Below are 24,683 nucleotides of genomic sequence, written 5' to 3'. Positions count from 1 at the left end.
TCTGCAGCTCCCTGCGCCTGCCTGCTACTCTCAGCCACCAGGCTTAGCTCTTCCTGTTGTCCTTGGCCTCTCCTCCCTCTCCCCCTTTCCCTCCTCTGCCTAATGATGACCCTTCCCCCTATGACCTCAATTACCCTGACTTCAGCTAACTGCTTTTCTTTCTAGGAAATCTGGGGTACAGGTACCCCAAGTCTCTCCTGTTCATGTCAGAACCTGGGAAAAGGGCACTAATGGGATCTGTCTTGGGCAGCACCATCTTCCCAGCCTGCAGGAGACACAAATCCCAGCCGCCAGGGGGTGTCCTGTCTGCCTAAGTCTCCCTCTGGGGCACAAGGTGGGGGCACAGGGTGGTTCAACACGGGTTCACTTTCTAGTACCCCCAGATCCCATCCAAAGCAATCTTTGGCTATCAGTCAGTGCTGGGGGCCTACATCTATATATTATATACACGTGACTACTTCTTCAAGGATCCAACTTCCTTCTCTAGAAGGGCCATGGAAGCTAACAAAGTGTTACCCTATCCTTACTCTCCAGTTTCAATATTTCAATATTCAAAAACTGAGAGTGTAAGAAGAATGATGGGTGCAAATCCAAGACACAGAGCTATCTCTCTGCCTTGCACTCCATCTCCTGTGATCTGATCATGGCCCATTTAATAGTGTTGACGTTAATGGGGCAGCAGATAGAGACCTTAGGCATAAAAAGATAACTCTCTCAAGGAATAGTGACTTCCTTCCCTCCCTTGTATCTCTAGAAGTTCAGGAAAATAATAACCCCTGTCTCTCCCACTCCCACAGAAGAGGGCTAGGCCAGGGGAAGCCAGAGCAAGAATTGCTGGAAGGGTTTTCTGTATCGAGAATCAAGTGACCCTGAACTCTTCAACCAGGGCCTGACCAACAAAAGCCCTTTCATTCCCTTGGGTCTTCAGTATTACAAGTTCTCAGCAGAGAGGGAGGGAATGCTCCTGGGGTTCCACTGCTTTCCGGTTCTAAGATCAGAGGTGTCACTCGGTGCTGAGGGTATTGACCACAGGAATCACACTGGAGAGTGGACTATGCCCCACGCATTTCAGGGATTCCTGGGCAAGTTCAAAGCCAACAACACTATGGTCCCCAAGTCCAGTCAGCTCAGGAATGCATGGGAGGAGGGACATGGGGACACACACCCACACCCACACACAAACACACACAAACACACAAACCAGAAGGACCCGCGAGGCTGACCCTCTCAGGGTTGCTCCCTTTTTAACTTGAATGACCCCACGCTGGGTAGTTCAGGGACAGGTGCAGTGATTGTACATTCCTCAGGCCCTCGAAACTAAGTTCACCCTGCCCCAAAGCCACACACACACACACACACACACACACACACACACGGTCCTTGGCTCTTTACAGAGACATCCACGTTCACACCCCCACAGCTCCCACAGGACATTCTAACCAGAGCCCTGGGGACAGAGATCCTGAGAGAGACCAGAGAATGTCCTCACTTGGCACTGCTGGCCAGAGACAAAGGTAGGCCATGATTCTGGGGAAGCTTCCACACCATCTGTGTCCACCCTCTAATGGCCACTTCTGCCATCACTTTCTCTCTGCTGATGCCCACCTAGCTGCTTTCCCTCTGCTCAGTGGCAAAAGTCCCAGGGTGTTCGTGAGAGGGAATACACAGGGAGAGGGGACGGCAGCCACTGCCCAGGCAGCCTCCCTGGATGCCTGCTCTCTGTTATGTGAGGACACACCCTCAGCAGGCTGAGGTCACAGCTGGCGAATCAAAGTGACCTCTGATCCATCCATTCCTCTGTTTACTGTCCCCAGACTGGACAGGGCCACTGGGGACAGGGAGAGCAGAGGCAAGAAGGAAAGGCCGAGGGAGGCAGAGCAGAGTTGGGAGCATGGGCTGTCCGAGGGCTGGGACAGGTGGGCAAGAAGAGACACGCTTCCTATGGGAAAAACGTCCACTGCTCAGGTCAAAGGGAATTCAGAACACTTCAACCACTGGGAGGAGCTGGGGGAGAGGACGGAAGGGCAATGATGCCCCGAAGTGGGGCTGGCTTATAAAATGAGTGACCAAGTGCTAGGCAGGCACATCCCTGGTTTGAATGTCATTTTTTTTAGCCACAAGAGAAACTATGGGTTTGGAAATCATCCTGACCAGTGCTCAGTGGAGACCACCTGGCCTGGCAAACAAGAAGAGGGAATAGAGACCCTCCATTACCTAAGGGCACCCTAGGGCAATCTGGAGCTTACACACAGGTCCCCTACCAGAACCAAGGCAGTGTCAACCCCAAGGGTGGGCTCCGGTATACTGGAAGGCACTCCAGCTACGACTCATGGTTTTCCACCAGGTTTGGGGAGCACTGTGTAGGAGATGGAGAAAATTGAGAAGAAATGCCTTGTCTCATTCATTTTCTGTGCCCACACTTGCCATGGAGCTGAGCACCCATTAGGAGCCCACCCAACATTTGCAGATCTGAGCAAGTCAAAGACAAGGACAGCAGTTTCCAGACATTCCAAGGTAGATGTTCAGTCCAAAAACGTCCACATGGTGTGCAAACTACCCTGGCCAAATCACAGACTGTCAGACAGATGGGCAGAAATCCTAACAGACTGAAGATACAGGTGGATGAGAGGGATTATTGTCACTGGGCGAGATAGGGAACAGATCAGTTTTGGGGAAGAGCGCCCAGGTTTGGAGAGGATGAGAGGCAAGAGGGTGGTGGGCCGGACGCGGAGCCCACATAAAAATTTAGAACCTGAGCTCTATTGCTTGGCACCTACTGATGGTGCAGAAGGTTCTTATGTATGTAAAGCTGAGAACATTTGATATCAGCATATCACATTTGCAACCAAGTGCAATCTGCCTCCACCACCACTTCATGTGGAAACCGGAGCCTAGGAAACACATTTGATTGACGGACAGAGACCCTGAGCTCATTCTGCATAATGCATGCATTTGGGTCTTTTCTAAACAAAAGTAAGAAGCTGGAGTGTTGGGAAGGACACCTCTCAGCCCCTTCACAATTGCCACTCACAAGAGGGCAGGCTGGACTAGCACAGATGTCCACTGACCAGGGCAGACTCCCTGCTGCCGGACCCACCTGCCTTGGGTCCTGGTGCCAGAACTGGGGAGGTGCATGGGGAGCGGCTTGACCAATGAGCTTTGAGCTGACTTGCCCGGCTCTCCCTGCTGCCCTGAGCACCTGCTATCATAGTCACAAAAGAAACTCACATATGGACTTGAATCTGAAAGTCAGGGGAACCCCCAGCGTGGCCAGGATGGCTCTGTCACGCCCTGGAAACCTCTGTTCTGCATGCTAGCAGAGGTGTCCAGACCCTGTGGGGAGGCACTGGGCCCCAGCTGGCCCAGGTTACTGGGGGCAGGGTGGTGGAGAGGACTCAAGGAGGGGAGGGATGATGGATGGCTGGTCACCACCTACAGATCTGGCTGGCAAAACACATAAACTGAAGGAAGCGGGATATGCAACAGAAATAGAACCAACCTAGAAAGGGGGTGGGGGAATAAGTGAACGAAAGTGGGAAGGAAATCAAATCAGGCAAGGTGACATTCTCTTTCTAAGCCAAGCCTCGAATTCCTTGCCTGAGTTTCTGTTCTCCCCAGCTGCCTGGAGCTCCACCTGATACAAATCAGGCTCAGAGAAGGGCCAGGAAAGAAACCCTGGTGTCCCCTACCTAGTTCCTCCAATTTGGGGACAGGCCTCCTATGGTGTAGAGCCCTGTGATGGTCCTCAAACCTATGACATGAGGACCCAAGGAGGAGCTTGGTTAGCAGGTCAGCTCCTGGCTTCTGCTGTAGTCTTACCTCCCAGACCCCGAGAGTGGAGGCTGTTCTTGCTGCTCAAGACTTTGAGAAGGTTGTTGTTTGAGGGGTGATCAGCCCACAGTGCCCAGTATATTCCAGGTCCTGGAGCACTGGGCCCTATCCAAGGACATGCTCGCTTGTTCTCACTGACCAGAACCCGCGGTAGCTGTTAGAACTGGTGCTGGGCCCCCCATGCAGCATGCAAGACAGGCATGCACAGCGTGCTCACCCTTTTAGGGAATGGTGGGTGACCTGAGCAGGAGCCAGGAGCCAGCTGCCCCCGATCCTGCTGCCTTCTAGGGCCATCTCTGTGCTCTGAGATGCCAAGCCCAGGTAAGGGCTCAGGGGGTTCATGGGAGATAATCACTCAGCTTCAGAGAACAGTGCAGCTCAGAGGGCAGGCTGGGAGCCTGCGTGGGCCCTGCCTTCCCAGGAGGGGACAAACAGGAAGTAGAGGGGAAACATGGAGCTCTCCCCTGGCCTATGCTCCTTCAAGTCTGGCTTCCCCAACCCTGAAAGGGTGAGTCTGCAGCATGCTTTCAGCCTCTCCCTCCTGGCTGGGCTAGGCTCTGCCTGCACTGCCCCATGCCATGCCCATTACCTCGGCTGCTGGTACGGTACCTGCAGTTGGAGTGGCTTCAGACACAGCACCCAAGATGGCCAGAGAGAGGGAGAGAGGATGAGAAAGGGAAGAGAAAACAGAGTACAGGTGAAACCACAGGCCAAGCAAGCAGAGAAGTCTGGTTCATACCTGACCCAGAAGGTGTGGCCAGGCAGTAGCTGCTGCCCAGAGGATGCCAACTGGCATGTGGGGGTCATGGTCAACCCCGTTAGAGTTAGGCATGTTCCTACCTTCCCACTTTGGTCTTGGAGACCTTTCTAATACATTCTGTTTCTACCCCTGTTCTATGAGTAGTCATCTAAGAGGTGGCAGTAGGGATAGTCCATTCAGAATACTAAGTCCCCAGCTTTTTCTCTAAGGATGTGTCCTGCCCTACCCGGGACACTAAGATGCCTAGAATTGAGGGCATAAGGTATAGGTGGTGCAGCAGGCACCAACCCCAGTCAAAAGGGATGGTTTCTATATCATCTCGGGAAGATGCTGCATAGTTTCGGGGTTGACAGGAGTTGGAGAGCATATTTGGTTGACCACTCCCACCTCTCCATTTCATTCTTGCAAAGCACAGGGAGTCATGGACCCCTTGTCCTGGAATTCTGCTGCCGTAATTCTTTCCCACCAGTTGTATTTTATGAAATCAGAAACCCAAGCATGGACTGAGAGTCCTAAAACAAATCCCTGAATTTTCTGAAGATCTCCCAAGTTGAGAAGAAAGTCTCTCTTTGTTCTCTTGTCCCCTGGGGTTGCAGAACTTTCCCTGGAGCTGGACAATGGGGCTTTGTTTGCTGCCCTATGTAGAGATGGAGGTGTGAGTTGGGGAGTGGCTCTCCCCAGTTTAGCTCCAATACAGCTCCAAACGCAACTGTGGAGAAAGTGCATTATGGTCTGGCCTTTGGTAATAGGCTACAACAGTTACTTACCTTAAAATCCCCAGCCTAGAAAACGCCCCGAGTCTGGGCTTAGAAAAGTACCTGGGGATGGGTTATTATTATGTGACTCACTCCTGATGTAAAGACCAGAGAGCCTGCAGATTCTCCTCTGGCGCCTGCCTAGTCCCTCTCCCCCGCCTCAGCACAGGCCTGCTGGCCAGTGAGGGACATGGGGCTGTTGATGCAGCTACCCAGGAAGCCTGGGTGGGGCAGCAGACACAGCAGGGCCTGGCAGCCCCAGCAGGAAGTATGATGCTGTCCTAGGCAGGGGAGGGGAGGGGCTCAGCAGACCCTGTTTAGGCCAGGGTCAGGCCGGGACCCAAGCCTTCTGGGGACAACACTAGACATGACAGTATGTCAGCCTCAGAGTGCCTACTCACATCACCTCTTCTTTGGAGTCACCCCTTGCAGAAGGACCCTCTCCTTTGCTTGCGCTTCTTTTGTTTAGATACACAATCAGATATTATTGTGGATTCCTCTAGATGGTATGGATTTCAAGTTACTTTTGTGCAGTCTGGCATGGCACGTTATGGGTGTTCAAGAAATTATGGTTGCATAGACAACTGTACTTCTGGAGAGGTCCCTTTTCACAGGGGCCTGCCAACACCCAGGCTTTATGGGGTCTGGCATCCCTGGGCGGTTCCCATTCTGGCCAGTAAGTGTGTGGGTGAGCCTGGAGCCCCCTCTAGTGGAGTCTTGAGGCAGGTGCAACTTGGGCAGGGATGCTTTGCACCAGGACCCAGGAGCTGAGCTCATTTGTTCTTTGTGAAGAGGGTGTGGGACAGGGTGCTTCCCATCTCTCCCTCCTCTCTGCAGTCAGACAACTTAGCTGCAGCTCTGCACAGGATTGGGCAACTGGCTTCAATCTTGGTGCTTTCCCCTTCCTCTTTGGCCCCACTGGTCCTTGGAAAGGAAGGCCTGTCCCAGAGTTTTCCCGGGGCACCCTCCATAATAGTCCTTTTTCTCCAAATAGGTAATTAGTTTCACTATTCTTTGGAGCTCATTAGCATATTTATTTCCAACAGGCTTCCCCTCCTCTCCTCCTCTCCACTCATATTCTCTTTCTTATTCCTCTACAAGGAGGAAAGATGGTGGATGTTAAATAGCTGAGCAAGTCAAGGCCAAGTGGGGCCCAGATTTGACCGCAAGTCTAAGGAGATCAGTTTTCCAGATACAGCGCCAGGCCTCTCTGTCAACATGTAGGACAGGTTGTCTCCTACTGGGGGTTTGGGGACTTGTGGTCTTGCTTCCTCTTGGTCTCAGTTTGTTTTTCTAGGCATCTGAGTTAGCTGGGGTCTTTCACCCCAAGGACCACCACCACAGACCTACCTTCATTCGGGGGCGCTGGAGACTCCTCTGTGACTGCTTCCCCAGAGCCCACCTGCGTCCTGGCGCTGAGGGTAAAGCGGTAGCGTGACACAGGGTCTGCTCTCTGCATGGAGAACTTGGTCTGATTGGGAGAGAAGTTTTCCACCATCTGCTTTCCTACTTTAGTTCCATTAACTGAGGAGAGAGAGGTAGAATAGAAGATGAGCAATGCTTACCGTGATGGTTTATGTAATCTGCACCTATAAGAACCCAGTCTTAATTTTCTGGAAAGGGAACTGGCGGCCCTGCTTGGTGATCTTCAAAGTGTGGTTTGGAGGCAGAGAGGTTTGGTTTCATCCTGGACTACACCCCAGTGCTGCTTCACCCACCCTACTGTCTCTAGCTCACTGCAAAGGCATGTGGCTGATTCTGGGAGATTCAGTTTATAATTCCCAAGAGATACAAACCTCTTGAGTGCCTCTCTTCTGTTTAAACAGAGCTGAGGCCAATTCACAGGGCTTCTGACTGTTCCCGCCTCCTTTATGAAAAGCGTGTTCACTATGCCTCAAGGATGAAGGGTCAGGTCCAGAGATGGATTCAGAACAGCACCCAAGCACACAGCTGGCTGTTGCAATTGTTAACAACACAACATCCAGCCCTTTGTGTGCTTCCCAGGGAGAAACAGCATCGCCTCCAGTAGAAGACTGCATGATTTTCAAGTGCAATGACATTGCTATCCCTGCCTGGTGACGCTGAGCTCTTGAGGTGAGGTCTTCCTGACCGGGTCCTGATTTAATTTACTCCAGTCACTTGGCTGCTCATATATGGCCACCTTATCTTAAATGACACCTTCTTATCAATCTCCAGGGGGTCTGTGGACTCCTATGAACACACTGTCTGCCCCACTGCACGGCAGCTTATTGGGTAAGGAACTCTCTCTCCTAGACCTGTAGGTGTTGGGGACAAGTTCCTAAGGGCTGGGGTGGTCTCCCTCATTAGATGAGTTCCCTTCACCTCACCTGTCGGGTAAGAAGTTCCCTGCAGCAGATCTGTGCATGGAGAGCAGGGATTGGGTCTCACCTGCCTCCTGTAATCCCTTCCAGAACTTTCTCCTTGGCCCCTCCATCCTCCCAAAAGGCCTCTGTACTCAGCCTTCCTATCTCAATTCCTTACGAAAAGTAGTAAGAATGGATTCTGACTCCCAGATTATCACAGAGAAAGAGAGGGGCAGGACATACAGGCCACGTATTTGAGGGTGTATCCAATCAGGATCCCATTGGGGTGTTCCGGATGATCCCACTCCAGGTTGATTGTCTCCAGGTTGGGCTGCCGGACTCGGAAACGCCTGGGGGCACTGGGTACTTGGGGAAGGAGGAGGGAGCAGGGGAGATAAGGGGAGGGGGAGGGAGGATGAGGAAGATAAAAAAACAAAGCACAAGTATGAAAGCCTTGACCTTGGGCAGCCAGGGTGCTGGAAGGAACCCTAGGGGCCAGAGCCCACTGCCCCATCCAGGATATTGTTTCGCCCAAGGGTGAGGACAAGTGCGCTCGACTCTGCTGTTGAAATGGGGAGCCATGAGTCTGGATTTCAGCACACATTAGGCTCCAGTCCCGCAAAGATACCAAACCAGGCAGAGCCATTCCCAGGCAGGGAGCCTACTGCAGCTGATCTGTAGGAAGCGTGCAGTTCCTGGTCCTCAGTACCAGGTCCAGGTTTCTGACCCAAGAAGGCTGGGTTCATGGGTGAGGAGAAAGAAACCCAGGATGCAGCACCTGGGAAGGGCGGGAGTGACGGGCCAAGGTGGATGATGAAAACAAACCAAGACAGCGGGAAAGACAGGAATAAAGAAAACAAGAGGGAAGAACAAAGAAGAGAAAGGAGGAACAGAAGAAGAAAAATGGGGAATAAGAAGAAGGCAAAGCAAATGCACAGTGGAAGGAGGCCTGGTAGGAATGGAGAGATGAGCCAGCGCGTCCCAGGCTGTCTGCCACCCGGGACTGGATCCAGACGCAGGCTGCAGGAGGGAGGGGCTGCCCCAGGGCCTCCACCCGCAGGGCCTCCACACTTAGGCCGGCTCTCAGTGACTGTGAGCGTCTTGGGTGCTGGTGAGCAAGTGGTCCAGGTGGCCAGGATGCTCATGCTCCTTCTGCCTGGGCAGGTGTTGGGAAAGCCCTGGCCTCGCAGTGCCCTTGGGTCCATCTGCAGAGTCCATCTGCAGTCACTTCAGTTGACCACACCAGGCTTCTCTTGAGACACACCCTCTCATCAGGGTAGGCCCCCTCCGTGATGTGGGAGTGGCGGAGCTGCTCAGCCAGCAGACCATCAGCTCCTCGAGGCCACGCAGGTCACCTTGTGCTGTCCTGGGTGGAGCCATGTGGAGCTGCTCTGGGTCCTCTGAGGTGTGCGGACCTTGTTCTGCCCACCCCGAAGAGTGGCAGGGCAGACCTACCTCCTTCCGGGGTAGTAAACTCCTTGGTTTCGCTGCGGGGCCCGTCGCCTCTCCCATTGACCACAACCATCTCCAGCTTGTAGTTACTGTAGGGGAAGAGGCGGGACACCACACCCCGGGGGCGGTCTCCAGGGAAGCTGGCCTGCTGTCTCTTCTGGGATACCCACAGGTTCTTCAGCAAGCTGCTCTCCCTCCAGTAGTAGGCCTTCGGGACAGAGGCAGGCAGGTGAGGGCTCAGGCCTCAGAGCGGGTTAGTGGTTAGTGTGGTGGTAGTGACCGGTCTTCCCTTTGCTTGCCACAGGTTCCAAGTCCCCAATGGCCTCATCAGTTCCACAGAGGCCTGGGGAAGCAACCTTAGAGTCCCCACTCACGGGCCACCATGAATATGAATTTATGTTGAACAAGAAGTAGGGTTTCACTCAATTTCTGAGCCATGCCATTTGGGGGAATGGGTGAATTGGCCAAACTTATATCTAGGCTGCCTCACTGGGAGATTTATTTCCAACTTGGGTAACATGTTGCTCAAGGAATCTGTGCCAGAACCACAAGAGGAGCTGGGGGTCCAGGCAGGGAACGTTCTGCTCGTGCTTGAAGACCACATCACCTCGAGTTAGATTAGTAGAGTTTAGATCACAGCAGGCAGGAACCGACAAAGAGCAGGTTAAACCTGGAAATCTGAATGTGAGCAGAGGAGGATTTAATCCTTTGAATTCAAATGGTTTCTTTCCGTGTTGTTTGAAGGCTTTAGGGAGGAGATGGGCAGGTGTCCGAGAGACAGCTGCAGGTCCAAGTCAGTGGGGCGCGGGGTGGCAGGGCTTGGATGGGGCAGGATGGCTAAGGAAGGTGGTAGCGTTGGAAGGTGCAGCGGAAGTCTTATTAACAGCAGGTAAGAAGGCACAGGTCAGGCTGTCACAGCAGTGTCACCCAGGCTGCCCACAGCAAAGTAAGGAGGAAGTCCAGACTTAGGGGGACCTGATGGGAGCTTTAGCCAGATAAATATGCAGCAGGAAAGGGAAGGGTGCAAGTCGATGGTCAGGGAGGAGCTCATTCTCCTGGGAACGTCATCTTGCTTTCCTACCCGACCTGCCAAATTCATTTCCCAGGAAGAGACTGAGCCCTTCTGCCTGTCCCCAACTGTCCAACAGCCAACTCTTGAGGACCTCTGGGGAACCCAGAGTTGGCTGTGACAACAGGGAGGGCACTTGCACCCTTTCAGTGGCTTTGCCTGTTAGTGCTGACTTTCCAAGACCAGGCTGGGCAAGGCAGGGGGCCACCGGGAGGGGAGGGGTGTAGCTCAGCGGTGCCTCAACACTGCACACGGAGACACCTGTGTCCACTCACACATGTGACAGATACAGGTGCCGTGCGGTGTCAACCGAGACCTGCCATCCTTCATGGGATTTTCTGCTCAGTAGAGCTTCTCAGCACATCTTTTGCAAGACACATCCGGGTATGCGTGTACAGTCATAAGCCACCTGACAATGTTTCGGTCAGTGAAGGGCCTCATGTGTGACGACGTCCCCCTGAGGTGATGATGGAGCTGACAGGGTACCATCACCTAGTGATGTCCTAGCTATTGTAGCTCTCTCTCCCGTGTCTGTGGGGATGCTGGGGTAAAAGAATTGACTGCCAGCCAGGCACCTGAAAGTGCAGTACAAAGGACTGATAAGGAGCACACACCGCTGTTACTGGCTTATGTATTTACCATGCTAGCCTTTTTATCATTATTTTATACTTTTTATTTATTTATTTTTATTTATTAAAAGAAAGTTGATTGTAAGATAGCAGCCACGTTACACTGGCAAGAGCGCTTTCAGACACCTCCTATTTTTTGCGTTCCTTTGTTGCATTAAGAGGCCATACTGAGAGTCTCACCTATACCATCTGGGTTTGTGCAAGTACTGAACGATGCTGGCACAATGACAAGATTGCCTAATGACACATTTCTTAGAACATATCCTGTTGTCAAGTGACATATGACTGAGTGTATATATATATATATATATTTTTTTTTTTTCTGGATGTATTTTTAGCTGTAGTTGGACATAATATCTTTATTTTATTTATTTATTTCTATGTGGTGCTGAGGATTGAACCCAGGGCCTCACACATGCTAGGTGAGTGCTCTACCGCTGAGCCACAATCTGAGCCCCTGTGGATGTATTTTTGAGCAGCTAATCTTTAATCAACTTTAGGTCCAACAGACAGCCCCAGGACCCCTTCCAAATAGTCTATGCCCCGCCTCCGCTATGCCCTTGCCCTGGTTATTGTGCGAGTGTTAGGTGGAGTCGGGAGCCAGCTTCCTCACTCTGTACTCCCTGAGCTGGCCCTGGACCGTGTCGGAGTAGACGCGGTTCCACTGAAGGCTGATGGCTGTGCTGTTCAGGACTCGGATTTTAACTTCGGTGGGTGCAGCCCTGGGATCTGCAACGTGTTGGGACAGAGAGCAAGTTACACAGGCAGGGCTGGCCTGGGACTCTAGGTCTGGACACTGGGTACTGCGGGAGGGCAAGGACTATGGTTCCTCCATCAGACTACACTTGGAGGAGCAGGAGAAGGCTCAGGCTGGGAGGGACTCTGTCTCTATGTCTAGAGAGCAACTATTTGTGAGGCTCATGTGCTGGGCTCCTCTGCCCCTCTGTTCCATTCTCCACCTTCCCCCACCTGCTCCGGGGCCTGGGAGGCCATGCTTCTGGAGCATATCAGCTGAGCTCCTTGTTCTTGGGCTTCTGGATGAGTCTGGCCAATAGGAGGTGCCAACAGGAGGTCCCAGAGCAGGAGGAAAGGGAGGGTGGCTTCCTCTTTGCTGGGCTGCAGATTTGCAGCACTGTACTCTTGTACCCAAGCTCCTGAGGGTGGGGTCCTTGAGAGTCATGGTGACTCCTTCATCCCCTGTGCCATCAAGGCTCAGAGTGGCAAAATGGCTTCCTGATGTTGCTAGTCTCCAAGGAGGTTCACATACCTTGCTGTTGGCCCCTAATCCTGTCCCTCATAATCAGTAGTTCCTTTGGGGTGTGCATCTGTTTTCTACCAGCAAGAAATGTTGCCACAGACTGGAGGTGACCTCACCTCAGTCGGGAAGGGAGTCTGATCCTGCAGCCCCTTGGAAAGGCAGGACCACTCCTTTGCCTCTATTCTCTGCTACACAAGGAAGTCTGTCCCGCCCCCTCTAATCTGCCAGAGCACAAGCCCTAGTGCAGACAACACAGTGGAAACCCTGTGGTGGTCTACGAAGCCCATGACCGGAAGCTGCCCAGTTCACACTTACCAAGCAGCAGGCCCCACTGGACTCCTGTCTGGGAGTGTGTGCCACCCTCTGCTCATCTCCGGTGGGTCTGATCCAACATGTCCCTAGGGCTCAGCCCTCACTTCTCTCCAATGCAATGCTGGAGGACCACTGGCCCTACGCTGGGCCTAGCACCACTCCTGCTGGGTCCACTTCCTCAGGACTGTCCTTCCTCCCTCCCTCCTGCTCACCCCATTCCACCTCCATGCGCTCAGATCCGACACTGACCAAACTGCAGCATGAGCCCGGAGGAGACTCCACTGATCCTCTGCTTTGCTTGGGAGCCAGCAGGACTGATGTGCTGTGTCCAGAGAGGCACCAACCTTCTTCGTACCTGTCTAGAATCTGGATTTACCCAGCACCAACTCCAAAGAATTCTCTTTATGCTCAATTCCAAGAGCTGGGAGCAGCCCTGGGAATGCTGGCAGCTGGCTGATCTAAAACATTCAGGTCTGTAGACTTCCCCATCCCTCAAGGCCTGCCCTGCCTGTGGGGAGAATCTGGCCCTTGGCCTGCCTCCTCAGAGGTGTTCACTCCAGTTCTTTGGGAGAGTCCTCAAGTCTTTCCATGGCATGTCCACACAGCAGCCTGGCTGGGGATCTGGAGACCTGGGTTCGATTTTGAAGCCCGACATTTGCTATCACATACTGCTGGCTCTCTCGAGGGCCTCAGCTTTCTCATCCGTAAAATGTGAGAGCTGGAATAAGTGAGGACAGGAGGTAATCCCAACTCGCGTTTGATGGTGGCATTTCCACTCCTGATGTCATTGGGTGCCTGCATGATCTGGGCCACTGCAGGGTTTTTCTACTTCCTGGGAACCAGCTGCCCTCCCACAACCCACCTCAAGGTTCCTGGCCTCAAGGGGGCCGGTCCGGGAGGGTCCTGCTGGGGAGGGGAGAGGGGGCAGGTACTCACAATCTTCTCCGGAGTACCCGATGACAGTGTCGGGCTCGGGGGCCTTCCCAAAGTCATTTTCAGCCTGGACCCGGATCTCATAGGGCACATAGACAGGGGTCTGCCCCACCACATAGCGAGAGCCCCACACTGTGACGTTGTTCCAGGTCTCTCGAGTCTCTCTCCGCCGCCACTTGACAATGTAGCGCAGGTTGGGGCCAAAGGCAGAGGTGGCATTCATGGGCTGTGCAGGGAGAGAAAGATGGGCAGGCAGGGTGGAGAGGGTGCAGGTGAGGAGCCTGGTCCCCTGCTATGCCAAGCACCCTTCCTGGCCGACCTGGGTCAGGAGAGAGCACACCCCTCCCCTCCAGAGCTCCCCCAAAGACAGGAGTCCTAGAGATTCTGCGGCATGTTGATTGTCTGTGACAAAACCCTTCCCTGAGACTCAGTCACTCTGACTCTGAGAGTCACCACATTTGCAGGCACAAAGGGAGTGAGAGCTTTATTATCAACAGAAGTCATCCTAGGACGGAAGCAGCAAGAAACAGGATCTCCAGAGTGAGAAAGGGACACGTGGGTTTAACCGTGCCTGTCCCCTGCTGATGAACTTGAAATTACAAAACTGACTTTAGATTCACCAAATCCAGGTGCCCGTCCTGACCTTCCCAACAGATAAGGGTTCTTTAAACATGGGTGGCACCCTTTCTTTATTCTCTAAGGACCTGGTCCAGGAATCAGGTTCCCAGAGCCTGCCATGCAGAGCAGGAGGCCCAGGAGTCCTGAACCTGGGTCCAGCCTAGAGCTGTTGCTGCTGGAGATGAGCCCTCAGGGAGGCAGGGAGGATCACCATTCCCAGCGCAGGGACATCCTATTTGCATTGCAGGGGGCAGAAGCTCAGAGTTGCTCATGTTTCAGTAGCTACATCTTTATCCCTCAAACTGGGAAGCCATTTAAAAAAAATCATTTTGAGATCACATATCTCGATTTGGGGTTTGAAAATGCAGTCAGTGAGTCAAGATAAAGATAGTACTTGACCATCCTGAGCTGGTCAAGGAGTGGGAGTCTTTGGAATCACCTAGTCCATGCTGTGGTTAGAAGAGGGCTTAACACCCTGCACCTTAGATGCTGGTCTCCCCTGCACATCTACCCACGGCCAAGACTCAGAACACATCAGAGCTCGATGCTGAGGTTTCATCTAGATCTTTCCTACAGTCTAACTCGAGTCCTTCCTTCTTCAAAAGAAACCCATTTGATCTTGCTGGCATTCTCTGTGAGTCTTCCTGGACTGGCGGTCTACAGGACTTGGTCACCTCTGCTCCTGACTCTGCTTTGAAATCTTGCTCCCAGACACTTGTCCTGTTTGGTTTCTGGATGCTCAACTCAGAGAGGAGCTTGGTTTCTCAGAGAAGAGCGGCTGCCAACACCGGCTCTATCTTCTGAACCACACTCTGGTCTCAGGGGGATGGAGAAGGGGCTGCCAGGGGCACATGGCCAGGTGAGCTGGCTCATCAAGGACGGGGGCGTTGGGAGAGGTTCTTACTGTCCACGTGATTTCCATATTGTTCTTTCTGGTTCCTTCTCCCTTTACATCACTGGGGTTGGACTCAGGAGCTGGAACCAAACAGACACAAAGTTCACGTCTAACTTGTTGCCTCACCAGGGCTCAGAAAGCCTCCCCCCTCCCTCCCACCCGACTGGTCCCTTCTTCATCCCGGCTTTTCTCAGCCTCTGTATACACTGAACTCACTCCGTCTTTTTCTCGTGTATGATATGCCTTCCTAGCTAAGGCTTAAACTCCTAAAGCAGAGCTATTTCTTTTAAATTTAATCCCTTATCAGACTGCAATTAGCATAAGGCTTTCCATACTGCGGGTGGTCAATAAGCCAATTCAATGCGGATTATCCTGTTCATGGATTATCCACTTAAATATGTTTCACACCAGATTGCTTTATCCCCAGCATTTAACATTTTGGGGGGAGCATCTCCAACCTCTATGAGCCGGTGAGATTTCAGAAATCTAAACATTACCCAAGTGCAATAGGAAAAGAAATCGGATCTAACAGTGGGTTATATATTTGTGCCACACATCTTTGCCATAGCTCTCCCATTGTGAGTGGATGATCAAGAATCACTAATATTAATAATAAAAGGAGCAGTTAATATTCACTGTGTGCTTACAACACTCCGGGTATCACAGGAAGCACGTGACATGCCTTTTCTATTTTCTGGGTAGCTTAACCACTGAGCCACATCCCGAACCCTTTCTTATATTTTATTTAGAGACAGGGTCTCACTGAGCTGCTTAGGGCCTCGCAAAGTTGCTGAGGCTGGCTTTGAACTTGCAATCCTCCTGCCTCAGCCTCCTGAGCGGTTGGGGTTCCAGGCATGCCTGGCTTGACATACATTTTCTAATGAGGGCCTCACCATAGCTCCAGGAGGCAGGTGTTATTATTATTCTGTTTCACAGATAAGGAAGCTGAACCTTGGAGAGGTCAAGTAACTCATCCAAGTTCACGGGGCTGGGAACTGGGGAACTCAGCACCGGGCCCTGGGCCGTCTTGGGGAGCCCTAAAGTACTCACGTGCTCCACTGGTTCGGTAGCGCTCGGATGGGAGGCTGGGGTGGCTGCTCCCGACCTCGTTCACAGCAATGACCCGGAACTGGTAGTTGACATATGGGGACAGTTGGAGGATAGCTGAGTTGACACTGCCTGGGAACTTGGAATGGTCATGCCAGACCCCTGGTTGGAACTGGTCCTCTTCAAACTGGACGACATAGTCTGAGTGGGCAGGGAGGACGGAGCTGTTTCAGGAGCTGAGTCAGCAATGTCCTGCTTTAAAAACACCTCTTTCTTGCCTCCCATTAATCCCTATCCTCTCCCAGGTGGACAGTGGTACATGGAGAATCCTTCCCAGGTCATGGAAGGGAGCCAGGGCCCACGCCAAGTGGGCAGAGGTGGGACCAGACACCAGGGAACCTCTTGGTTCAAGGCTGTTACCTGCCCTCTTTTCTTTTGGTGAGGTGCTAGGGTCTGAACCCAAGGTCTCACACATGCTAGGCCAGCACTCTACCACAGAGCTACACTCCCAGCCCCTTATTTTGAGACACGGTCTTGCTAAATTGCCCAATCTGGCCTCAAACTTGGGATCCTCCTGCCCTGGTCTCCCAAGTAGCTGGAATGACAGGCATGCTCTGCTGCACCTGAGACCAGTTCTCTTTTCTGGCTTTGGAGAGCGCGCAGGGCCCTGGGCTGACCTGTGATGGGGCTGTTGTTATCATCCCCCGGGATCCAGGTCAGCCTCACACTCCTCTCGGCCAGGTCAGTAAGCTCCAGGTCCCGGGGTCGGTCTGGCCGTCCTGGTAGCAGAGGAAGAAGACACCACGCAGGCCTCCTGAGTGACAGCCAGCCCCTCCTTGTGGGGGTCCCGGCCCTGGACAGGTCCCTGATAGACTTAGGGTCTCTGCAACCAATGGGATCCAATTCCCCAACCCTGGAGGGCCAGCATGGGGACCATCCCATTTCCTCCGGGGGCCAAAGAAGAACAAAGAGGAGATTTCCAGTTCTACCCCCCCCCAACATCAAAGGATATGATCAAGGAAATAAAGAGGCTCATGCAGGGCACAGAGAGAACCAGGACCAACCCATCCCGTTTCTGCAGACATTCATGGAGAAGGCTGTCCTTTCACCCAGCCGCGGCCACATTTAGGAAGGTTGATGAGGAAGTGCAGGGTTCTGTCTCTTTTTATCACAATAATTACCCTCTGCTCTGTGTGCAAGGGCTCAGAGGGGACCAGAGCCCAGGAGGGGTGAGCTGGGCAGGGCAGACAGGTTAGGGAAGTGGGGAGGACACAAAGAAAGAGGACTGGCAGGGAGGTGATGGAAACTTGGTCTAGAAGTTTCAGTGATAACATGTGGGACAGAGGAGCCCCAAAGGCTTCCAGACAGGATGTGGGCAGCACCTCCTGGGGCTCACTCTCCCTGGGATTGCTTTAGTGGGATGAGCACCATCTTGCATGGGGATAAAGCCATCCAGCGACTGGTGGGGAACAGGCAAGGTCCCCCCAACCCTGCCATCTTGGCTCCCCGAGCCAGCTGTTGCCATATTTTGGCTGGTTATAGGAAGAAGCTGGAAGATGTGTCACGTGAGCCCTCATTAATGTGTGTGCACAGATGTGTCCAGATTGTGAGTGGATATACAGCAGCAGGTGTGGGAGAGCTTACAAAATGAAGGGCCCACAGGCGGCAGTGGGTTTTCCGACTTTAAACACTTCTGAGACCAAGCTGGGGGAGGACGAGCCACCCTGAAGGAGAGGTGAGGGTGGCCAGAGGTAAGAGAAGAGGGGAAAGTGGCAGCCAAGAGCTTCTGAGCTCAGCTGGCCAAGGATCGCAGAGGTGGGCTGGATATCGGGTAATGGAGGCAGGGGGACGTGGACATGGAAAGGAGGCCACGTGTGGAGGGCCAGGATCCCCAGCAGCCATCCTTTCCTGAGGCACCCTCTGCTTCCCAGACTCCACTCTGGAGGGGCCTAGAAGGGGCACTGGTGAGGGCCCCTGATTAGTAAGAATTACCTTTGGGCAGGGCAGCCAAACGGTTAGTTGGAGTGGCCTGATCAGCTGCAACGGTAAGACAGGTTATCCAGGTTAGCAGGTTATCAGGGTTAAGGGTGTTCTGGAAGGATGGGCATGGGCAGCAGAGGCTCGACCAGCTGCCCCTGGCTGAGGTGTTCAGGCATGGTTTCCTCATCCCTGTCATGGAGGCTCCCCCCCCCCCCACCCTCATTGAGGTCAACTGCGTGTCCTCCATGGCTGGGGGTGGAACCTGTGCTTCCTACCCGCCCCAGTCCCATGAATGTTTCAGCACCCACCACCACCAGCAAAGGTGCTCCTCCACTGTGGGACAGGAATACACTCTGATTATGGTGGGAGGATGTCCAAAGAAGAGGTCAGAGGTGATGAGGGCCAGCAGAGATCTACTTCCCTGGATGGGAGAGGCCACTTGCCCTTGGTTTACGATGACTTAGTATTTACTGTCCAGTTGGACACAAGGATAGGAAGAGATGGCATCACCTTGCTGAGTGTGTAGCATGCTCTGAAATGCCACCAAAATCCAGGAGCAGCATGGGTGTGGGGAGGGCTAGCAGAGGTTACTGAAAGGCAAACCCAGCGTGGCTTTAGAGCTGGGTCATTTTAATGCACTTAGTGGTGTGACATTAGCTGTAAGAGGTGACCAGGGTCATGAGGAGAAGCCCCCTCTGCACTTCTCTCTGTCACCCCAGCACCCTGCCATTGAGGTTCAGGAGAATTAGTATCCAAACTGTCCATCACAGCTCTTTCCCAAGGTAGCAGCTTCCTCAACCTGAGACCAGAAGGTGATACAGTACCACGCTGAACACAGGTGTCACCCACAGAACTGCTGGGGCCCACTGCTTCTCTGGCTGCTGGGGAGCAGGGAGGAGGGGACATCAGTGCTGGTGCAGGTGGCAGCATTTACCCAGCACGGTGAGGTAGGCCTTGGCCAGATCTTGGTCCAGCTCCGTGCTGGCGACGCACGTGTAACTGCCCTGGTCCCGCTCTGCCACGCCGAAGATGGTCAGCGAGTCGTCTTCCTTCTTCATCCTGCAAGGTACCAAGGGGAGCAGGGGTGGGCGCCGGGCACTGCCACTGCTCTCTCCCTGCTGCAGGGTATGAGGAGGAAGGAAGAGGGGGACAGCATGGCCCGGCTGGGCGGCCACGGCTGCTGCCAGGACTGTGGGGCTCTGCCTCCATGCGTTGCAAGAGGCAGGGTCTCAGAGTCACAGAAGCACTCATGGCATTCCACAGAGGGGGAGAGGACGTGGGTGGAGCTACTGAGCTCTGTCCACTGCTCTCCTAGTCCACACCTGGCCTGTCTCTGTGCGTCCCTGTGCTGCACAGCCCTCCTACATCAGGGTGGCATTAGGCCCCTGAACACCCATAGGTGTCCTCCTCTTCTTGGAGCTTTGTCTCCTTTGCACCCAGGCTTCTGGAGGCCTCTCCCCACCACCCTGCTCCTCTGAACTGTCCCCTGCAAAGGGAGGAGGCACCTAGAGCAGGACAGGATTGTAAGCTGTCAGCATCCACTGACCCTGTCTCTAAATAAAATACAAAATAGGGCTGGGGATGTGACTCAGTGGTCGATCGGCCCCTGAGTTCAATCCCTGGTACTCCCTTACCCCTCAAAAGAAAAAAACCACACCCAAACAAAACAAAAAACCCTGCCACTTATTGCAATGGACATAGTGGGCTGGGGCCAGTGCTGCCCTCTACTGGAGAACAGGAGCACTGCAAACAGGGCTGAAAGGTTAGAGGCTGGGATTCAGAAGAGACAAGACAGGGAGGGGGGAGAGGAGAAAGAAAAGGAGTGAGGGAGAGAAGAAATGAAGAAGGGGAAGGGAGAGAAAAGAGGAGAGAGAAGCAGGGAGCCAATGGGAGAGGAAGAAGGGTGTGGGGGAGGGGTCTCCCCCAAGGACAGGGAATCACCAAGGCCATCTCCCCCTCCTCAGTAGCTCCTTGGTGACAAGCATAACATTAGCAAGTGAAGACAAAATGCCCCTCTAACTAAGAGCAGGAGGAGAGAAGGGAGGAACAGAAACCTGTTTCCAATATAGAGCGGCTCATCATCCTTCAGCCAGGAGACGGTGAGCTTCAGGGAGGGGTCGTGCTTCACGCGACACTCCAGCTGTACTGTGGTGCCCCTCTTGACAACCTGGTCCTCGGGCATCCGGTAGATCCTGGTGGGATCTGTGGAGATGTCCAGGGTGCTCACGGTTGGCCAGTCCTCAGCCCACCACCCCCATGTGGACAGACAGTGTGGCATGCCTGACCTTGAGGCCTCGGATCGGGCCACTGAAGGTGGTGGGAATAGTATGCACTTGTAAGAAAGGAGGAGGGGGTCCAGTGTGGGCAATCAAACAATCCCCCCAAATCCTTTCCTTCTGACTCAAGAACACAGATGTAATTTCTGGTGGTTGCAGAGAGCTGGTGTGAAGAGCAGGCTTCCTGTCCCCATGCCCTTTGCACCAGGCTGGAGTAAGCCCACTCAGTTGTCAGCACCCGGGTCAGCTGGAAGCCCAGGAGAGGGCGTGCAGAGGTGCGCTGAGGAGCCCGCTCGGGCTGAAACACCACATGCGGGTAACCGTGAGCACAGCTTTTCCTCCTCACTCCGAGCCCCTCCCTACTAACTCTTTACCTTTGACCTCCAGGCGGACTTGGTTTTCCGCTTTGCCCAGGATGTTGGTGGCCACACAGGTGTAGATGCCTTGGTCCTCTTTGCGGATCATCTTAATTTCCAGACTGCCATTCTCATAGACATGGTAATTGCCACCATCCAGGTTGCTTCCTTGCCCATTCTTAAACCTCACAACAGAGCAGCGGAACAGAGCATCTGAGAAGGGACCGGCCGGGGGAGCAGGGCAGCCACCAGCTGGGAGAGATGGCGGTGGCAGCGGAGGGAGCCCCAGGCTAGGAGCCTGGGCCCAAAGCCTTGCAGGGTCTGCTTCCCATTGCCTGGCAGCCCTGGAAACTCTCGGCCCCTCTCTGGGCCTTGGGCTCCTTCTCTATAAAAGAAGTGGGTTGACCCAGACCAGATGACCTGCCATGTTCCTCCCAGCTTTGACCCTTTAAGTTTCCCAGGTCTTGCTGAATACCTAGTATGGGCTGGAGGGGACTCAGAAAGGTGAGAGAGATGACCTCTGCTGCAGAGGTCTCCTGGGACTTACCATCGCAGTGTGGGAATGGGAGACCCAAAGAACGGGCAGTCCAGCCGTGTCCGGTTGTAAAGAATAACTCTAATGAACTGGTTCCGGGGTGACAGCATCCGAGGTGGGACATCTGAAATTCCCAGAGAACCGATCTTGGGTGTGGAGCCCCACTCTTCCACTCCTTCCTTGGTCCCATCTCTACGTGCCTTCTCCTTACAGCAGCTTTCGAGGAACTCACGACACTTTCCTCTATCAACATCTCCTCCTTCTAGAGGCTCCTAGAAGCCTCTAAGGATTAGGTGAGGAGGGAGTAAGCTAATACACCTGCCACACTCGTCGACCCTACAGCTTGACCAGTTTCTGCGAAGTTTCCTTGAGTTATTCAGTAGGATCTGCAGCTGCCCCTCTGCAGCCCTGAGGCACCTGGAAGCTCCCCATTTCCACTGCCCTCTTCCCACTGGGGGTGCAGCAAACATTCTCAGAACCACGTCCCAGCTGGGACCCAAGGGGAACTCACAGACTCACCCTCCCTCATCCGGGGAATGGGGGGAATCAATGCTGACTTCTCTGATGAATTAACTGCTCCTGTCCAGCTCTGTGGAGTGCATGCTTCCCCCACCCCTCATCCTCTTACCCTGCCCAGCCTGGCTGATCTCCAGAAAAAAGTGTACCCCATGACATGACCAGGCCCCGGGGAGCCTCCACTGTGGGTGAGCAGAGGTGGGGACAGCTCACCCAGCACACTGACGAAGGCGTTGGCCAGGAGGTAGCCGTGCTCGTTGGAGGTGTTGCACTGGTACACGGCCCTGCTGCTGATCTGGGTGTCTCGGAAGATGATGGTGTCACCTGCCACTTCTCGGTTTGGGTTGGGTGGTGCCGCTACAGATAAGACAGAGATGCTCCTCGTGAGATTTGGAAATGGGTGGAGCAAGGGCACTGGGAGTCTGTCCAGGGCTTCTGAGCATCACTGGGGTGACGTGGAAGAGGGATCCCTGTATGGGACTAAGAAGACATGGCTTCTGACCTCATCATGGCTGAGCCCTGTGACCTTGACTCTCCTATAGAGGCTTCTCAATCCATCCAGCGGTAATACATAGCCCTGTTTAACCCAAATAACAGCTGGGCAGGTATGCTGGAGAATATAAGCTTTGGGAACAGAACTCACACTCCAACCCTTTCATGTTCAGTTTTCTGGTCTGCAGTGTGGAAATAACACATTGCCTGGCGGGTTTTTGTGAAGGTAGCCTGAGATGTATATGTGTATAAAGAAGCAGCGCTCCAGCAATGCTGATTATTATTATTGCTGTTATCATTTAATTTCAACACACATATACTTAGGTATGTTTTGAAAAGGATAAAGCCATTCACAAATGGACAGGAACTACCACTTCCCATCCCCTAAGAGGGGCATCTCCAAACACGCACAAAGTTAAACCCATTAGCAAACTGAAAGTCTTTCTGTTTGCAAAGGCCCCAGGTCTTCCCAGACACAGTACGTTCCTGCCCACAGTTCTCCAGATTTTGCTGGCTTGGGGTGCAGAGAGCAGAGGCTGGGGAGTAGCTGTGGTCTTGATCCTGTTGACAATGGCTCTGGGGCCTGGACAAATCAACAAATGTTTCTGGGCCTCATTTCCCTTACTTCTAAAATGAACTAAGCATTACTCCCATCATTCCCCTACTTTAAAGAAGAATAAGATAAAAAAGAATAAAAATCAGCTATAAAAGTGAAAGTTTTCTAGGAATGTAAATAATGGCCATTTCTCTCTCTCTCTCTCTTTGGTACTGGGGAAACCCAGAACCTTCCACATGTTAGGTAAGCACTGAGCTATGTCCCCAGCCCCTTTTAAAATTCCATATTGAGATAGGGCCGTGCTAAGTTGCCCAGGCTACTTTTGAACTTTCGATCCTCCTGCCTCAGCCTCCCAAGTAGCTGGGGTCACAGGCATGCACCACCGTGACACCTTTCTGATCTTTAACCACTAGAGCTTTCTGGACTAGAGAGCAATGACTTGGCTTGCAGAATCCATGAGCTCATTCAGGACCACTGAGATCTACAAGGGAAGCAGGCAGAGGAGGCTGTAGGAGTCTGGCCCCAGGGGCGCCACTCCACAGACAGCGAGTCTGGGCCCAGAGCTGGGGAATCAGCAGAAGGTAAATAAAGACAAGCTCAGCATCCTTATGAGGCAGTCCCAGCCCCACTCAGCAAATGGGCACCAAGGGAGGCCATGCCAGAACCCGAATGCCTCTTTGCAGGCCATTCTCAGGAAGCCAACTCTCTTCCCAGTCACTCCTCTTGGGAACTCCCTGGAGAGGGTGAAAGGTGACGTTTTTGGGGCAGTCTTGGGCTGCATTTATATAATAGTGCTGTGGAACCTAGTGTCACTGCCTGTCTTGCCCTCAAATGCTTTAAGGACAGAGAGGGCCATGGGGGACAGGCTGTGTCTGTCTTTGCTTGTGACCAGGGCAATGAGACTTCTTAGGCTGGTGCAGGGGTACAGCCTCATGGGAACCCACAGCTTCCCCGCTGACTAGCCTAGCGATCCGGGATCCTTCCCTGCACCAACCAGAACCTTGATTCCTCACCTTTAATGTGTGAAATGAAAAGAGATAAGAGGGTGCAGCACCCAACCCAGACACACAATGTCTACAGGGGTTCAGCTCGCCTGTCCACCTGTCCCCTCTGCCTCTCCCCCTGCTCCTGTCAGCTGCTGCTCCCGAGTCAGATTCGGAGTTCTCAGCCCCACCTGGTTGCTATCACTGCTTTAGTTTCCTCTGACTCCTTACAGAAAGCAATGACTGGATATTTTTAAAAAAGTAAAAGCAACTGGCCAGGTGTGGTGGTGCATGCCTGTAATCCCAGCAGCTCGGGAGGCTGAGGCAGGAGGACCGCGAGTTCAAAGCCAGCCTCTGCAAAAGCAAGGTGCTAAGCAACTCAGTGAGACCCTGTCTCTCAATAAAACATGCAATAGGGCTGGGGAGGTGGCTCAGTGGTTGAGTGCCTCTGAGCTTAATCCCCAGTACTCCCCCCACACACACAAAAAAGGAAAACCAACTGAAGAGAATATGATGTGCAAATATGACCAAGATGACCAGCTGGAAGGGACCCTGGAGTTCCCGCTCTGCCCATCTCAGTAGGACTAAAATTTCCCAAAGTTTATGCCTACTCAGTAACTGCATCTGTGTAACTCTCCCGTCACTGGGGAAAGTTCTTCCTCATATCCAACATAGTCTTTCACATTTTCATATACCTTGCCTCTTATTTTGCCCTTATCAGAGATGGGACTTGATTAACCAATGACAAGGGGCTCCTGGACTCCCCTCTATGTTCCATGTCCTGGATGTCACTCACAGCTGAACCTTCAAAGATGAAGCTGCAGTTCCCAAACCCTAACTGGGACCCTGTAGTGGATATGGGGCAGAAAGCAAAAATTTAAGAAAAACCCATGAAATCACCTAAACATGGGAAATAATCATGGGGCTCCCATTCTCTCTTGTAAACAGATAGGCAGGTTTTTTGCCTCTCTAGATGTCCAAACAGGCTGCAGGGACAGCCAATGGATTACTCTTTCCCTCCACTTCTACAGCATCCGGGCTGGCCTGCAGGGAGGGGGCTCTGGAACCTCGGACAGGCCAGGCAGGAGCACTGGGCGCGCACTAAC

At 53.1% G+C, this 24,683-nt stretch overlaps 1 protein-coding gene across 17 annotated transcripts in view; it reads right to left on the bottom strand.

The window, feature by feature from the left end:
• Positions 1-24,683, bottom strand: part of Nfasc (neurofascin) — a 175,448-nt gene that overhangs the window by 24,767 nt on the left and 125,998 nt on the right. For 9 of the 17 annotated variants that reach the window (XM_058581893.1, XM_058581897.1, XM_058581895.1 and 6 more), the window contains 15 exons: positions 21,760-21,903; positions 21,043-21,154; positions 20,514-20,680; positions 19,918-20,065; positions 18,798-18,922; positions 17,876-17,920; positions 16,561-16,662; positions 15,887-16,084; positions 14,846-14,916; positions 13,327-13,549; positions 11,434-11,549; positions 9,126-9,330; positions 7,914-8,036; positions 6,697-6,870; positions 4,441-4,455 (listed from right to left, as the gene is read on the bottom strand). In XM_058581893.1, the coding sequence (XP_058437876.1) occupies positions 4,441-4,455; positions 6,697-6,870; positions 7,914-8,036; positions 9,126-9,330; positions 11,434-11,549; positions 13,327-13,549; positions 14,846-14,916; positions 15,887-16,084; positions 16,561-16,662; positions 17,876-17,920; positions 18,798-18,922; positions 19,918-20,065; positions 20,514-20,680; positions 21,043-21,154; positions 21,760-21,903 (1,968 nt within the window). The remainder of the gene's footprint in view (positions 1-4,440; positions 4,456-6,696; positions 6,871-7,913; positions 8,037-9,125; positions 9,331-11,433; positions 11,550-13,326; positions 13,550-14,845; positions 14,917-15,886; positions 16,085-16,560; positions 16,663-17,875; positions 17,921-18,797; positions 18,923-19,917; positions 20,066-20,513; positions 20,681-21,042; positions 21,155-21,759; positions 21,904-24,683) is intronic. The other 8 variants (XM_058581894.1, XM_058581903.1, XM_058581905.1 and 5 more) reach the window with 5 other exon arrangements.

This window comes from Marmota monax, unplaced genomic scaffold (assembly GCF_021218885.2).
Source record: "Marmota monax isolate L192 unplaced genomic scaffold, Marmota_monax_Labrador192_F-V1.1 WCK01_AAM20220418_F8-fsc00105, whole genome shotgun sequence".
Classification (NCBI taxonomy): domain Eukaryota; kingdom Metazoa; phylum Chordata; class Mammalia; order Rodentia; family Sciuridae; genus Marmota; species Marmota monax.
This window is presented reverse-complemented; position numbering and strand designations above follow the sequence as displayed.